The sequence below is a fragment of the Lycium ferocissimum genome, chromosome 4 (genome assembly GCF_029784015.1).
Source record: "Lycium ferocissimum isolate CSIRO_LF1 chromosome 4, AGI_CSIRO_Lferr_CH_V1, whole genome shotgun sequence".
Lineage (NCBI taxonomy): Eukaryota > Viridiplantae > Streptophyta > Magnoliopsida > Solanales > Solanaceae > Lycium > Lycium ferocissimum.
Window position 1 is genome coordinate 53,987,167 of NC_081345.1, and position 17,736 is coordinate 54,004,902.

The 17,736-nt window shown below is 35.6% G+C and overlaps 1 protein-coding gene across 1 annotated transcript; it reads right to left on the reverse strand.

The window, feature by feature from the left end:
* Positions 1 to 295: 295 nt before the first annotated feature.
* LOC132053527 (uncharacterized) lies at positions 296 to 14,599 on the reverse strand (the record flags this gene model as incomplete). The annotated part of the gene is made up of 7 exons (XM_059445600.1): positions 296 to 871; positions 3,642 to 3,749; positions 4,564 to 4,851; positions 5,189 to 5,315; positions 5,400 to 5,790; positions 10,917 to 10,997; positions 14,515 to 14,599. Coding segments are annotated over 7 exons (1,554 nt in total), but the record flags the coding sequence as incomplete, so codon positions are not given.
* Positions 14,600 to 17,736: the final 3,137 nt, after the last annotated feature.

The following is a 17,736-nucleotide window of genomic DNA, read 5'->3' on the forward strand; positions in this document are numbered from 1 at the left end:
TAATTGTATGAGTTATTTCGTCGTTTCTTCTGATTGGCGACCAATAGTTTTTGTCGCTAATTCCGTAGCCAATTCTTTTAATACACATTTCTGCATTCCCTTTTGGCGACGAAAATAATTTGTCGAAACATTTGAAATCCGTCGCAAATCTTTTTTATTTTTTATTTTATATAATATTTTAAATACACCTGTCCAAGCATATATTAGATACTCATGTAATAACTTAATTAATAGAAACTAATATTCTACAAGGTCCAAAATACATAGCGAGAATGCAAAATAAGTTTGGAGCATCCACAACGATAATATCCAAACCGAAAAATCCAAAATCATATGCAACATCCATAAAGTCCAAACAACAAAACTAACAACCATAAAGTCCAAACCACAAAACTAACTAATGAGAGACTGGAGAGCCACAATCATCATCAGAAACCGATGCATGAACTTTATCAATGTTGGCGATGGGCGGAGCTGAAACTATAGGTGCCATAGATGATGGATGGTCGTTAGGAGTGTCCATCTGAGAAGAGACTGAAGGATTCAATCCACGTACCCGCTCAACAATAATAGGAAGTAAGCGATCAGTCAGTGCAGGAATTATGCTATCAGTCAGTGCAGGAATTAATCGCGTCACTAACTCATCCAAAGTTCCCGTCGCCGCTGGTTGAGCATTCGGAGGTGGTACTGAGGATGTAGCATCAGATGCAGAAGAAGGACGAAGATTCGGCCCATAATATAAGTGTGCTTGAGATCCAAGACCATATATTCTTCTTTTCTTTACCCCTCCTACGGCTTCGTAATAGGCTTGACATTGATCAACTTCAGATTGAGTTTGTGATTGATTTTGTAGTATTTCTTGATATTTTTCCTGTAAATGAGAGTGATAATTAGTTAAGCTCATTTCACTAATAGTAAGCAAATGTACGAGAACCATTAAATACAACAAGAATAAAAATGAGGTTCATAAAAGCATTTTACAATGCTTACCAACTGTCATATGTTGGCAAATATGGAAAAGCAAGTGCACTGCCAGGTTTGATAACAAAAAACTGTCTCACTGGTTCATTATCCAGCAAGTGACCAAGATGATCACTATGATCATTCATTTACAATTCATCTACAGTTCCTTGACCTGCAACTACTAAATTGCAAAGCAAGCTCGCGAGCTAGTAAAAAGAAAATCACTTTCTAAATAATGAGATATAAGTGTTCTCCAAGAAAGTCCTCTAGCTGCAAAAAGAAAATCCTTGCTGGCCAAACAAGCTTGAAATCACCATTCCTAACACCGGTACTAAGATTACTATGTAAAAGGGAATACAAACTTCCATTCTGCATATACTGATACACCAAAAACCTTTCAGTAACAACTATATAAAAACCTAATAAAGGCACTAAATTCGGGTGCCTAAGTTGCCCCAACTGATTCATCTCGGACCGAAACTGTTTTTCGCTTATTTACAACTACTCAGCCTTTTAATAGCTAATGCAGATCCATCCGGCAACATAGCTCTATAAGAAACACCATTCCTAGTTGAAATTACAATATTTTCACTATCAAAAGAATTAGTACCTGCTAATAAATCATTAAGCTTAATCTTGTTAATAGGTTTTTGAAACAATGTAAACTGAACAATCTTAAAAGCTCTCAACTTTTCAACCCAATCACTACCATTATTACTACTTCCTTTACCATCACCAAGCTCTCTATTTTCCTAGTTTGGCTGAACCAAAAACCATCTCCAAATCCCAAATCCAAGAATTAAAGATCCTAAAGCACCAACACCACCAACAGCTATAATAATAACAAGACTCTTATTACTCAACTTACTACATTTATTTCCAAGTGGATTCCCACAAAGTCCATTATTCCCTTCAACAACTAACTATGCTCTCTAAAAGATGCGAATAAATCTGTGCAGAGATCAATGAAAGAATCTGTGCAGAACTTAGTAATCACTAGTTACTACCAAACAAAAATTTCAAACAAGCGGATGTGAAGAGTAGATGGTAAAGATTGGACCCAAGTCCCGAGTAGGAGAAGCTGCATTTTTTGGTGTACCAGAACTTCATATAGATAACAGGTGCATAGATAAAAACCTAACTCTTTATTCAACATTAAGGAGCCAAAGAATTATAGCGGCTTACACAAAAAAGTACTTAGTCAAATAAACCAATTATAGATCTGTTAAGAAAACAAATTATCTCTAATCAACTAGCTTACATAGATGAAGATGAGTGAGCTTACATCATAGACCATTGCAAGCATTGATATAAAAAACCAACTTATGTACACTTGAGTTCTACGAAGGAAGAAGATGCTTAAAGTAATGAAACTAAAGTCAGAAAACCAATAGGTGATTTACTTGCAGAAGTATACAAAATTGACCATAAGCATAAATTTACTACATTAACATGATAGTGCCCAATTCCCAGCTCAACGATAATAAAATCCAATGGTTCTCGGTTGGTATGATTTACGAGGATAAAAGCATCCAAAAACACAGGCATTACTTAACTCACTAGAAGGACATGGATTTTAAGATCAATATTAAAAATTTCCCCAACTTCACATTTGACACACTAGAAAGACCTTTATTTGACACACCGAACCGTTTCAACCGATCCAACCTGCCAATCTCAAATGGTATTGATCTAGCAATTTTGTTGTCATTTAGCAAAAAGGTGTTCAAGAATTTGCAGTTAATAAACTCAGGTGGTATGAACAAAGAAAAAGAGTTACCAGAAAGATCAAGATTAACTAAATAAGGTAACCAAGAACAAATTTGAACAGGTAGTGAACCTGAAAGTGACTTCCTAGAAAGATCAAGTGATTGAAGTGTCTTTAGTGAACCAGATAAAGACATAGAAGTAAGTTGAAGTGAAATGAGCCTACTTTGAGAAAACAAAAGCAGAATTATTGATTTACTCTGCTAAAGGAATATGAGTGTTCAGAAAACATATTTGTTAACATAAAAAAACTGAACTGAAATCAGACAGTACATGACTGTAAATCTGCCACTTTATATAATGGTAGTGCTAATCTTGGATTAGATAGCTTTGCAAATGGTTGTGTAGTTGAGTTGATATTTAACCATCCCCCTTCCATCTAGTATGTTAAAAACTTACTCGTACCCAGTGTTTAACAAAGCCCTATCAAGACTTGTTTGGTGTTTAAATTAAACTAACGGATGCAGATGGGGTTTTTTTTTACACACTTTTGTTGTGATTAAGTATTTTACCCATCTAGTACTTGTGTCTTAATTTCTGGCATGGCTTTTACTCTTGGTTTCCTTATAAGCATCATTTATATATGTAGTTAATGTTTCCCACTATGTTTAAGATAGTATCTTTAAGTAGCTTTGAGGAGATTCCATCTTTTAAACAAACTTGCCTTGTGTGCAGGGATTATGTGAGCAGATTGTAAAGGTTTTGCTGATAGTGGTGCTGCTATTTCTGTAGGGTACTAGTCCTGATGTGGTTACTTATAGCACTTTAATGAAGGCCTTTATGAGGGCTAAAAAGTTCGATCAGGTTTGGCTTCTAATATTGCTATCAGCCATTGGCTTTCGCTCTTTTCTTGAATGTGATGGGACTAAACAAAGAAACTTCCTATAGAAGATTATAGAATGTGGACTCACATGCACGATTCGGGCTCGCTCACCAACAAAATATTTTCCATCATGACCGTGTGTATGGACGTGCAAATGTACCTCACTTGGTGTTGGATCTCGACCCTTTTTAATAGCCTATACAAGAAAAAAATATACATAGTTTAGTAACTTCCAAAACCAACAAAAACAGCAACCAATGTCACAGTAGAGAATATATTTTGACATATTCCTTTTACATATGCAGAGTCCATATCAGAATATGTTCATGAAAATTTAAAAACTAATTGAAGGCAGGAAATCAGTAAAAAGTTCTGGTGAAAATGAGAGAAAAAATTTAAAAACTAATAGTATTAATTAGTCTGTGGCGGTCCATGAACCCATACAGTCAATGGATAATCGGTCCTGATCACTATCTTCAGAATTTGTTCGCAAATAGGCTATATCGCAAGTCCAATAAACACAATTATAGAATACATGTCTTTCTAATTGGATATGTAGGTAACTGCCATAGCCGGCTCATAGTATATTTAAAGAAAAATTGAGAATTTGACATGATCAGGAAAAAGGATCAACACTAATGAAAGCTGGTTTCTGTAATTAAGTCATACGTTACGTCCGTTCGGTGGCACCCAATTCTCATACGTTATGTCTGTTACTATACCCGAAATAATGAGTAAATGACTCAATTAATGAGTGAAAATATGCTATTTTTATTGCTCAGCAAATTTTTTTAGTGAGAAAATTAGAGATAAAGGCCAATTCTTTTATATAATTATATAGATTTTCAGCATTTTCAACCTGCAACTGATGAAGCAGTCTAAATTTTCGAAAACAACAAATAACTTACAAGTCCAAACTTGCCAACATAAACATACTGCAACTGATGAGGCATTCACCTTCATGATGGCAATTTAGTTAGGCAAAGGCCAAAGCCACAAAATTAACTTACAAGTCTCTTGTGATGCTCTCCGATGGAAATAGATCCGCCCGTGTGAGTCCCACTAGCAACTGCATCCTCACCGCCACGACGATTCTTTGAAGCTATTTTTGATTTTTCAATAACCTTAGGATCTGCCCAATATTTCTTCCAACTTTCCCATGTTTCTTTCGGAACATAAACTGGCCGAATTCCCTCACCTTTTATTGAGCTAACGAAATCACAGTACCTTCTCGCTGCCTTTCTACGCCATTGCTTCCTCACTTCACTATCAATCGAAGAATCCCAATAGAATGCCTTCTGAAATAATTTTACAGAGTAGAGTATAACAATAAACTCATCATCTCAGCAGAAAAAAATTATAAGACATGAGTTATAAGAAAAGCACCATCAGTCACCCAATAAACGGGAAAGTAAAAGAACTGCAGCTTTCTCTAACAGGTGAAAAGAATGAGATGTTACCCGTGTTGCAAGGAATTGAGACAGAGGGATTATTAGACATGTTCTTGGTTACTTACTATGACAGCTTCGATTAAGAATAAAGCTCTACATCTCATAGTCAAAGTTAAATAAAAAAAATCTATTTTTCGTTCTGAACACTAACGGTAATTAGTGACAAACGTTTCAGTTATTATACCTCGAATTCTCCGAAATAAAAATCTTTTGTCTCTTGTGAGACACTTTTCCAGTTAACTCCATTAGGCTCAATTTCATTCTTGAAAATCTCAGTTATCGTCTCAGAGCATAATCTCGATGGTTCCAACCTGGACAAATTTGAAGACATTATATGAAGTCTATTATAAAGCAACTACAGTATAAAAATAATAATGGTGCAAGAAGAAACTAACCCTGAAGGAGAAAGAAAAATAAGCATCCGCTGCACGTTACTGTTGCTCTCACCTTCACCTACTGCATCACTCTGAGCAGATGAACCTTCACCTATTGCGTTTCTCTGAGTAGACGCACCCTCGCCTATTACGTTGCTCTCATTAGGTATAATAGGAGATGATTCAGAAATGGATGGGGTGCTACCATGACCTGATGTTTGAATGGGTGGCGTAGTAGTAGGACATGTTTGAACTTGGTCTTGCCCACCTGAGGAATTGGTACCACCTTGTTGAGAACTAATTGTGGGAACAGGAACAGAAGGCATATTACCTCGACCAGCGCTACCTCGACCTCTAGTTGAGGTCTTGATTACGCGGCCTATGCTACCTCGACCTCTGCCACGAGCCATATCTACAAGAAAAAAAAGGCAATCATCTTTTAGATAATCAGCATGAGAGTAAGCAATTGAAACCACTGATTACAGACAAAAAATGGGCAGTAAATTATTGGTTTTGCACAATAATTATGCTTTTTATTATTGAAATTCGACCAACTTCCTGTGACCAAATTCACAAAAACATGTTAGGTTTATGGATCCTTACTTTCCTGATGAAATTTTTATAAGGAAAGTTAAAGGATGAATGTCAAGCTGTATATAAAAGGTGATCAGTTAAAATGAAAGAAGTCAAAACTCCACAAAAGGTCCATTTGCAATAGTAAACTCAGGTTAATACCTTCAATGTTAAGAAATGAAATCACAGTGGACGCAACTAACAGAAATGAAAGAAATCATCACAAGCAAACTGTTTTCTTTAAAGATTACACACAAAAAATGGACAGTAAATTAAATTGTGCAAAACCATAGAATTATTGCTAGATTTTCAGCATAGTAAGCAATGGATATATTAAGAAAAAGTCTTTGGATTGTGCATACATTATGAAAATGACTAAGAAGCTTAGACATCCAAGACAACCAACAAATGTAGACATATCACATACTTATAACATCCAAAACATATTACTACAAACAAAAGTTAATAAAGATACAGTAGCACATTTCTATCAACACACTAGTCAGTATCTATTTCTTCTTCGAACTCCTCCTCATCATCCTCCTCAGTTTCATACTCATCTCCGTAGATTCTTCTTCAGAGTCTTGATGCTCTTCTTCGGATTCATGATGCTCTGGAAACAATCCATCATCAATTGGTTCATCCATTTCAATTGCTTCCACATTTGGATCATGCAGGAGTATAACTTCATCAACGGTCATATTCATATCTATCTCATGGACTTCAACTTCTTCAACTTGGAATGGAAGATTTAGTTCCACTTCCGGAGTTGTGATCACTTCCTCATCAGGTAATTCAATAACATTTCGAGGTTTGACTTTCAATACAGCTAACCAATCATCCTTGTCCTTTTTTGTGCTAGGATAAGACACATAACACACTTGAGTTGCTTGCATCGCAAGAATAAAAGGTTCATATTTGTTAAACCGACGACGATGGTTAATGTCGACTAATTTGTACTGATTATGCTCCTTAACACCAACATTCATAGTTGGATCAAACCATTCACACTTTAATAATGTAGTTTGCTTTAAAGGTGCTTCACGGTATTCCACTTGTATAATCTCTTGTATCCGTCCATAGTAATCACCAACATTTGGATCCGAGATACAAACTCCACTGTTCATTGTTGATCTAGCACTACCGCGACGTAATGTGTGAAATTTGTATCCATTAACAAAACACATTGGATAAGCATATGCTCTTATTAATGGTCCATGAGCAAGACTACGCAAGTATTTGTTCTCAATATGATTGGATCGAACCTATTTTAAGAAAATTATAAGACTTAGTCATATTTCACAAGCCATTTTAAGCAGTCATAGTTTAAAAGATAATGATTGATGGAGGCTTACATATTCCTTGAACCATATAGAAAAATATGTTTCAAGACTCTCATCTATTTGATCTTGAGATAGATTCGGGAACTCTTCTTGCAAACGTTGCACATACATGCTTCATTGCAACAAAGTAAGTTAAATAGAAACTCATAATATATGGATATATTCTTTATTTTAAATAACTTTATAATGTTACCTCACAAATGGCTCAACCTCTTTAGTATTTAGTAAAATATAAGTTTGGGCAGCCTTGATTTCTTCAAGGGACAAATCTCTCTTTTTTTCTTCTCCCGATAGTTTGCATGGATGAGTGAATATTGAAACATTTCCTTCAATATCTTCTACAACACCACCATCATTGTTACGGGCCACATTTTGATGACGTGAGATAACATGAGGTTCAAAATAATGAGAAAACAATTGTGTTGACTCCGCCATCAAGTATGCTTCGCAAATGGAACCCTCAACACTAGCTTTGTTCCCAATCATGTTTTTAAGAGTTCTAAGGTACCTATAAATGTAAACAAATAAATTATTGGATACTTGTCACCATTAAAGAATATATATTTTATATTTACCTCTCAAAAGGGTACATCCATCTGTATTGTACAGGTCCAGCAATCCGTGCTTCATATGGTGTGCACGGGTAAATGTTCCATTGAGTTAAAGAATCCCGGGGGAAATATGCGTTCTAACTTACACAAGATCTGTGGGATGTGTACCTCTAATCTCTCCAAGTCCACCACTCGAAGAACAGTTGAAGTAAGATCTTTAAAAAACAAACTCAACTCTGTAAGTGCCTGCCACACATTACTAGGAAGTAGCTCACGAAAGGCAATTGGCAATAGTCGTTGCATAAACACATGACAATCATGACTTTTCATGCCAAATAACTTAAATTTGTCCGTGTCCAGGCATCGACTCATGTTCGAAACATACCCATCTGGAAACTTCACACCTTCCAACCAATCGAACAAGACAACTTTTTCATTCTTTTCTATTGTATATGAAGCTTTGGGATAGCTTCCATCAGGATTCCTTGCTAACTGCGGTCGATCGCAATATTTTGCAATATCTAGACGTGCTTTCGGATTGTCTTTGGTTTTGCCAACAACATTAAGAACAGTGTTAAACACATTATCAAAGACATTCTTCTCAATATGCATGACATCAAGATTATGTCGTATCAAGTTAGAACTCCAATAAGGCAAATCCCAAAAGATGCTTCGTTTTTTCCATCCGCATGAATTACATATCCTCTTATTAACTTCTTGTGCATCTAACTCAGTTACTTTTCTTATCCCCAACTCACAAATTTGATTCAAAATTTCTTCTCCTGTTCTAACGGTAGGTGGTGGCCTTGTGACAGTATGACCTTTAAGAAAGTTTTTACGATCTCTCCTAAATGGATGATTTTGATTAAGAAACATTCTATGACTGTCAAACCAAGTTGTTTTCCCACCATGTTTTAATCTGAATGATTGTGTTTCCTCCATACAATAAGGACATGCTAAGTTTCCACCTGTACTCCATCCTGATAACATAGAATATCTTTGGAAAGTCATTGATTGTCCACATCAAAGCTGCCCTTAATTGAAAGTTTTGCTTTTTGAGATGTCAAATGCTTCTACACTGTCTCCCACAACAAAGTCAATTCCTTTATTAGAGGTTGCAGATAAACATCAATTTTTTGTTTAGGATTGTGTGGCCTCGGTACAATGACCATTAAGAACATGTATGCCTCCTTCATACACATCCCTGGAGGCAAATTATATGGAGTGACAATTACAGGCCACGAAGAGTATTTTCTCCCGTCGAGCAAATGGTTGGAAACCATCCGTACATAACCCCAACTTGACATTCCTTGGTTCATTAGCAAGAAAAAGGAATGAGTTTCATTGAAGTGCTTCCAAGCCTCGAGTCGATGGATGCCATCTCTTGTATATGCTCGTGATGCCATCTCGTCGGCGGCTGTAGCATGAGACGCATATACTCTCCGCAATCTAGGAATCAAAGGAAATAATACATTTTCTTGTAAGGGACCAATTTTCTCTTACGAGAACCAACACGACGTTTATACCTCTCATAGCCACAAAACTTACAAGATGTTAGGTCCTCATCATCACCCCAATACAACATACATCCCGAATTACAACAATTAATCTTTTCAACAGGAAAACCCAAGCTACGCACTAACTTCTTGGTCTGATAAAAACTATCAAGCACTATGTTATCTTCAGGTAAAGCCTCTTTCAATAGTTGCATAATTTGATTATAACCCCTCTGTGACAAAGTATTCTCACTTTTAATATTTAACATCCTAGAAACTACTGCGAGTTGAGAGAGGGAAGAACCAGGATACAATTTTGCATCAGCGGCTTGTAGCAAATCATAAAACCTCTGGGACTCAAGATTAGGCTCCTCCTCCATTGAAGGATTAGATTCCTCCTCCACTGAAGGTTCACAGTGATGAGATGACTCAGGTTCAGTATTACTCGAACCCTGGCCAAAGTTTGGTCCAGCTGCATCTAAAACCATTTGGCGATATGGATTATCATATCCCAATTCAGGTTGAGTACCACCATGTAAATCACTATACATCTCACCGGTCACTTCTTTTTCCCCTTGATACTTCCAAACAAAATAGTTCTCAACAAATCCAAACGATTGAAGGTGCAATTTAACGGTTTCAACATCCATGAATTTAATATTGTGACATTTTTTACACGGACATTTGACATCGTCACCACTCATGCGGTTTCTCTGAGAACATGAGAACTCAAGAAACTTATTAACACCAGTTATGAAACTAGAATTAATACCCCTCGACCATCCAACCTATCGTACATCCAACCACGCTCTAGATTATCCATGATCCTATTTAATGTTAAAATAAACAAGAAACTTAGAGTTACTTTCTGTAAATAAGTAAGACAATCAGAATGCCATGCAAAGGAAAACAAGTTGAGTTTAAGACCAATTTTTTTTAACTGCAAAAAGAAAATGTTAAGCTCAAAGTTCGAGTTCTACAGGAATCTTTTCAGATTTGGTGATTACGCATTTCTACAGGAATCTGAGCAAAGCAACACAAACAGTACAAACACATACAGAGAGCAAAGCCGCAATCCGAATCAATCACAACGAAATTTGATCAACTCGATCCATTTCTTATTAAAACAGATTTATCACTCAATTACACACTTCTACAACAAATTAACTAACTCAACACACACTGACACAAAAATGCACCGATGCTAATGCAACAGCTCGTTCTACTAAGCAATAATGCTATGAAAAAGGAAAAAAAAATAGTACATAGACATTGATCAAATTAAAGCGGCAATCTGAATCAATCACAACGAAATTTGATCAATTCGATCCATTTCAAACAGATTCATGACCTGATTACACACTTCTACAACAAATTTAACAAAATCAACACTCATAATCATTTACTTCACCGAAAACACTTGAGCAGCACTCGGACTGAAGCACAAAAAAGCACTCAGTTTAAACATGCCTCAAACTCAAAGTTTTTCGCTTAATGTTAAGCTCATTTTAGGACTTTAAAACTTCTCCATTTGTGAACAAACAGTGAGAGCAAACAGCAATAATCCTAACAAACCTTTCGAGAGCTTTTTGAAGAATTTGATGAAGTACAACTCTTTCCTAAACAATTTGATGAAGTACAACTCTTTCCTAAACCCTGCAAGAATGAATATAAATCAAATCCTTCAGTATTAGTGAAACAGAGATTTAGACAGGAAACCCAAAATTTATGTTCTTTAACAGCATAAACATCGTTAAATGTCATAAAAGAGGAAAATAGCATTAAACAAAATAGCAAAAGAAAAGAAGAAATAGATATCCAAACCGTCAATTTTTTATCTATACGTTTCCAGATAGCTATACATACATCTAGTTGATTATTAGTTTATTACATTCTAACTTAGATTAATGTGCACATAACAAGTAAATTGAGATAAATGGGGTTCGAGAATAGTTCTTGCTTGCAGTTCCAATAGTAATAAAAACCCACTATTTTCACACTAACTTCCCAATTAAATTCCAAATAATTTCAAGAATGCATAAGAGCACAACTCTTATAACTTATTTTCATAAAGGAGTTGATTAAAAAGAGTTAGGATTTGTGGATGGTTCTTGGAACAATGGGGAATTTGGGAACGAGTGAATGCTATAGTGTTATCTTGGCTTCTGAATGCAGTATCTAGTAATTTGATAGCTGGAGTGGTACATGCTTCAAATGCCTGTGCAGTTTGGGAAGATTTAAAGGAGAGATTTGATAAAATAGATGGTTCTAGGACTTACACCTTACATCAAGAAATTGCTACTATTAAACAAGGTGTAGATTCTGTGGCTGGATATTTTACTAAGTTGAAAAGCCTATGGGATGAGTTTGAATCAATGATTCCTGCTCCATGCTGTAACTGTGAGAAATCAAGAGATTTCATTGCTTATCTTCAAAGACAAAAATTATACTAATTCTTGATGGGGTTAAATGATACATATTCTCAAGCAAGAAGCCAAATCTTGTTAATGATTCCTTTGCCTATGGTGAATCAAGCTTATTCTATGATAATTGGAGATGAAAATCAAAAATCTGTGTCACAAGCAGTGAATGCTACAGGCTTGTTAGGAGTGACACCTGGTATCTCTGAAGCTGTAGCTATGTACTCCAGAACTAGTGGAGTTCAGAAGGGAAAAAAGTACTATAATCCTAATGCTTTTTGTGACAATTGTAAACTCAAAGGACATTTTGAGAAGGACTGTTATAGGTTGGTGGGATATCCTCCTGACCATCCTAAGTATAGTGAGAATAGTAAGAGGAGTTTTGGTGGTCAAAGTGCCAAACCTATTTATGATCAGAGAAACAAACAGAGAAGATTCAATAACAATACAAATCCTAGTGACTATAATGTCATTTCTGAAGAAGGCTGGAATCAAGGAAAGTACCAGTCCGGGTCTCAAGTTTATGCTCAACATAAACAAAAAGTTGGATGATGAATGCAAATGTCAATGTGTATGGACATCATCGATGATGCTCAAAATGGAGTGCAAAATTCATGTCAATGTTTTACCTCCTAGACTAACACCAGATCAATATGCACAGATATGCAAGATGTTTGAACAGCCTGCTACTCAAGGAAATATTGATCAATGTACAACTTCTTTCCTGTTAAACAATGAACCACAAGAAGGGATCATTGATACAGGGGCTACTAATCACATGGCTTCAGATATGAACTTGCTAGATAAACAGTCTATAACAACTAGTGATGTCCCTAAGAAAGTTTTCTTACCTAATGGGGATATATCTCATGTGACACACACTGGTACTAGTAGTATTTCTAACAACAGCATGCTTAGGAATGTGTTCTATGTTCCACAATTTAAGTACAATCTCATGTCTGTTTCAGCATCTACTAGACAGTTAAGGTGTTTTGCCTCTTTTTATCCAGATTTTTATGTTTTTCAGGATCTCTTCAATGGCAAGGTGAAGGAGATTGGTAACACAAAGAAGGACTATATTTCTTAATAAATAAAAGGTTTCCAGGTCATGGTTTACATCAATCGTTGACTAAATCGCAGGGGCCTAAAACTCTCGTGCAAAGCAAAGATAGCATTCAACAAAATAGCAAAAGAAAAGAAGAACAACTTTACTTAGATTGTTTCCTGCTAGTAGAAAGGATATTATTGAAATAACTAATAATTGTTCTATTTGTCCTAGTGCTAGGCAAACTAGGTTGCCTTTTCCTACATACATCTAGTCTAGCATTTGATTATTAGTTGATGGTTATAGGTCATTCTTGACTATTGTTGATGACTTTTCTAGAAAGACTTGGATATTCTTGTTAAAACTGAAGTCTGATGTGGCTATGGTAATAAAAGAGTTTTTTGCTTATGTGATAAATGGAGTCGAGTTTATAAACTCTAGTTGTAATGACTTGTTTGCAATGTTAGGCGTTGTGCATCGAATAGTGCATATTACAAAACCGACATGTTCTTGAATAACTAGAGCTATTAGACTAATATTTCCGTGTTTTGGGGATACTTTGTTAATCCGATTAATATTCCAAATAATTTCAACGTGAATGCATAAGAGCATTCAATTGGTTGCTTGTGTCATCTAAAATAGTTCAAGAAATAAACTTATTTTCATAAAGGAGTATGATAAGAGACAAAGTAGAGATGTGTCATTTAGGCAAGACATCTTTCCTTTCAAGACAATGTTGTCCCCTTCTAGTATTCTATGATTCCACAAACCATCCACCATCACTCGTTCGGATTCCTAACTTGGGTTTACATAAAACAGAGAAGGAGGGCAAGTGAGATATGGAATTTGAAGAGAAAACTGCAGTTGCTGAAGTTGCACCCATATTTTCTTGGAAAACTAATTTTCGATGCTAAACAGAGAAACTAAACTATATTTAAGAAACCCAAAATAAAACAATTGCAAAATTTCTCCTCCTTCCAACACACTGACACATACAAGGTGGCAACAAAACCAAAATTTATGTTCTTTAACAGCATAAACATTGTTAAATGTCATATACAAAATTCAAGCTAAGCAATAAGTTCCCCAAATCACAAAGACCGTGATCAAACTTGTTGATTTTCAACAAAAATAGGAAAATAAACAAGACCCACAATTTATTCAACTATAATTCGTACAAGAAAAACAAAGTACACACAGAAATTAACTGAATTTCAACTCAAATAGAAAGAAGGATGATTTTCAACAAAAAAAAAAAAAATAGACCCACAATTTATTCAGAGAAAGAAACAGACACCTGAAATTCAACTCAAAACCCCTTAGAAGAGAGAAAAAGGGCTCAGAGAGAGCCCTCTCTTTGATGAAACAACTGCTACTGCTAAGGGTAGACGAGCACCTGTAAATAGAGAGAGCTAAGCGACTCTTACTGCTACTGCTTAGGGTTTTTGTTATTATTATTGATATTCATTCATTGCCTCTCTCTCGTGTGTATATATGTGCCGCCTTTCATAATACCCAAACCCTCAATTTTTTATCTATGGGAAAATGTTTATATCATTTACCCACTAGAAAAGGTGGCTAGCTGAGCTGAGCATGACGAAAAATACAAAGAAAAAATGGAAGATCGATGATATTTACGAAAATTCAATTTTTTTTAACTGATATAGAAAAGCAAGAAAGAGAGAAAGAAATAAACAAAGTAAATCACCATGGTAAATGAGAAATAAACAGAGTGAGAGTATGAGAATGGCGGCGAATTTTCCGGTGGGTTTGAAAAGCAATTTTCCGGTGGGTTTGAAGAGCAAAGTATATTTTCAAGAGAAAGAGAAAAATACCTTGAAGATGGTGGGTTTGAAGAGAAAATTCTGGTGGGTTTGAGGTGTTAGTGCGTTTAGAGGCTATTTCATTTATAAAAATAAAACTAAATTTTATTTACCGACGGATAAATTCTGTCGCTAAAAATTAACTTTAAAATTTACCATTTTAAAAGATAACGACGGAAATATCTGTAGCAACTGGTATAAAATTATGGTGAAACATACATATTACTTAACGACGGAAAAAATCCGTCGCTAAATACGTCGCTAATCTGTAATAAATTTTGCCGCCCATGGTTTGTCGTAATTTTAGTAGCTAAAATAAAGGCGCGTAATTTTCGAGCCAAAATATAGCTACAGATTTAAAATTTCGTCGTTAATTTAGATATCATTTCTTTTTTCCTTTTTTTGGCGACAAAACTGTAATTCTGTAGGTAATCCGTCGTTACCTAGAGACGGAATTAATTGTGTCGCTAAAACCAGTTTTTTTTGTAGTGTACAATCTTTGGGGTATATTTGACCCCTTCTTTGTGATACTTTGGATAATATATCATGTTTCACACTTTGAGATTTTTTTTTTTTTTTTTTTTTGAGTTTATTAGTCTAAAGTCTAAGAAGAAGATAAAACTGAACTTGGTCATGTTGGATAGATGTGTTTTCCCTTTTGTGCAGTATTAAAGACCAGGTAAGGATATGATTTACTTGTCCAGTTTGAAGAAATGAAAACTAGGAGTAGGTCACTGTTTAAGAACATGTCTAAATTATGTGCATCCTCTTTTAAAATCAATTTAGTTCTTTCTACAATAGAATAGGATCAGGAGAAAAGGTCTAAAAAGATTTCAAACTCTGAACTTTAAATGTTGAATCTTCTGTGCATCCATGGGACTTTTGGCCCTTCTATTTATTTAAGTTGTGTGTGAAAGTGTAGTTGTTGTTCCTAAGGTTGTATATTCTACATAGGACCATTAGGACTTGAAAGTCTTTTGGCATTTTTCAGTTCTGTTTTTGCTTGTGTCTTAATCTCTAACTGGATTCTGCTAAGATTAATACAGCACCACACTTATGTTTGTTATGGTTAATAAAGTCATGGTTCTTATGGCACTCCCTTTGCCCAGTTGGACCTATTTATGTTTCTTATTCCTGTTGGTATCATAAATAATAATCAAGGAGATCAAGTATGCTTCCCTTGTGTGCTACACTAATAGATGGTTGTTTCAACAAAAAGAACTCTAATTTCACCTATTTGGATTTGTCCATATCATGTCTGCTAGATTTACAGTTTGGTTTCTTCTGTTTATTTCCTGTATTCTCTGTGAGAATTACCTAGACTTTAAAATATGATTCCTAAAGAATGGCAAGAACCTTTACTTGGGTTGTGCATAGGACATCTAGGCTCATTTGAAGATTTTGTCCAAACAATTCTACCTGTACTCTATGAAGGCCAAATCTGTTGCCCTTCTATATTGTGTTGTACCATGTCTTGAAGCTAGTTTACCCTATGTTCATGGGCCATTACACTTTGTCATGTCTACTTGATTCAATCTTTGCTACGAACTGTGCTATGCCTATGTGATTGTTTGTGTTGTGATTACTTGATTTAGTTCAGCCTTGGCCACATTACACCCATGCAGATTACTTTCTTTTTCCATGTTTAAATCATACTTGGTGTCTTGGTCTTGGTTCATAAGTGTAATCTATCTGCTGGGTCTATCCATCTATTCTCTCCTTATTGTCATCTATTCTTATTGACTTATAATTGCTCTATAACTATGTATATTGGACCTATCCTATTTATTCCAAGCCATGGCTGTGTGTATGTGGATCTGTGTCTTCCATGGTTATTGTTGGTTGAGAAAGACAGTTTAGGTGGGAGGGGAGCTTAGCTTGAACCTTCCCCTGGTGACCAGCCACGCCGTAGGTTCATGAAACCTCTTGGAACTTGTGCGGCATCAGGAATAAAGGGGCGATGACTTGGCCTTCCCACCATCTAAGTTTAGGGTTTGAGTTTGAAGACATGGAGATGCATATGCACATTATGTGCACTTGTAAATAAATAGGAGATATTGCTTGTACTTGTGTATACTTGCGTATAGAATAGGAATTGGAAAGGAATAGGACACTATGTATGTATGTGTGTATAGTTATATGTATGATAAGAACAATAAAAATATAAACTAACTGGGGTCTTTGTTTCTTTCCCCTCTCTACTGCATGGCCACGTGGGCCAAGGTCCAGCCACCCTATTGGGTCAAAAACCTAATAGGAAAATTCTTTCAAGTTCGTTGAGTCTAAAAGAGAAGAAAGGGAAGCTAATATATTGAAGGCCCAATCATGGATAAAAATGGCACGAAGGCTCAACCATGGGTGAAAATGGTTGGGGTTTGGTACACCCCAGTTTACATTCCTTATTATATTTATTCCTTCTTTATTTGCTTAAAGTATTTCCTGTATTGTATTCATATTTATAAAAAAACTCACAAACATTATTGGAATTATTTATGTTGAGAATTAGGCATCTTAGGCAAAACGGTGCATATGCCGTTTAGATTGACTCTAGCTCCTTAAAAATTCTTTTGAAAAAATTTGGAAAAAAAACTCATATTGATTTTGAAAATTTAAAAGGAAAGCAACTGCGTTTGTCCTAATAAATAACAAACTAAAGAGGTTTTTGGAAAGATAAGATATTATATCATATTGTTCAAAATTAAGAGGGTGAATAAATTAGACGAAAAACCTGCTTTTCAAACTATTGAATCATGTTTTTCTTTCTGGGTTTTGAGTTGGCGAAAAAAGATCTGATAGTTTGGGCCAGAGCCCACCTAAGTCTTTGTAACGACCAAACTATTGCATTTTCGACCCTTTTGACCCTTCCCGAGCATTGGTTAGCTCACTTTCGACTCGAGGGGACAGTTGACACGCTTTCTGAGTTGTTTACATTTAATTCGGGCGACTTTTGTGAAAATATGAGCTTAAAGCGAAAAAGAGTTGACTTAAAGTTGACTTTTGGGTAAGTGGCCCCTTTTCGAAAATCCGTCGATATCGAGAGGTCCGGATGGTCGTTTGGAACTGATGTGTATATTTGGTTCGGTTCCCAATGCACTCGGATGCATTTT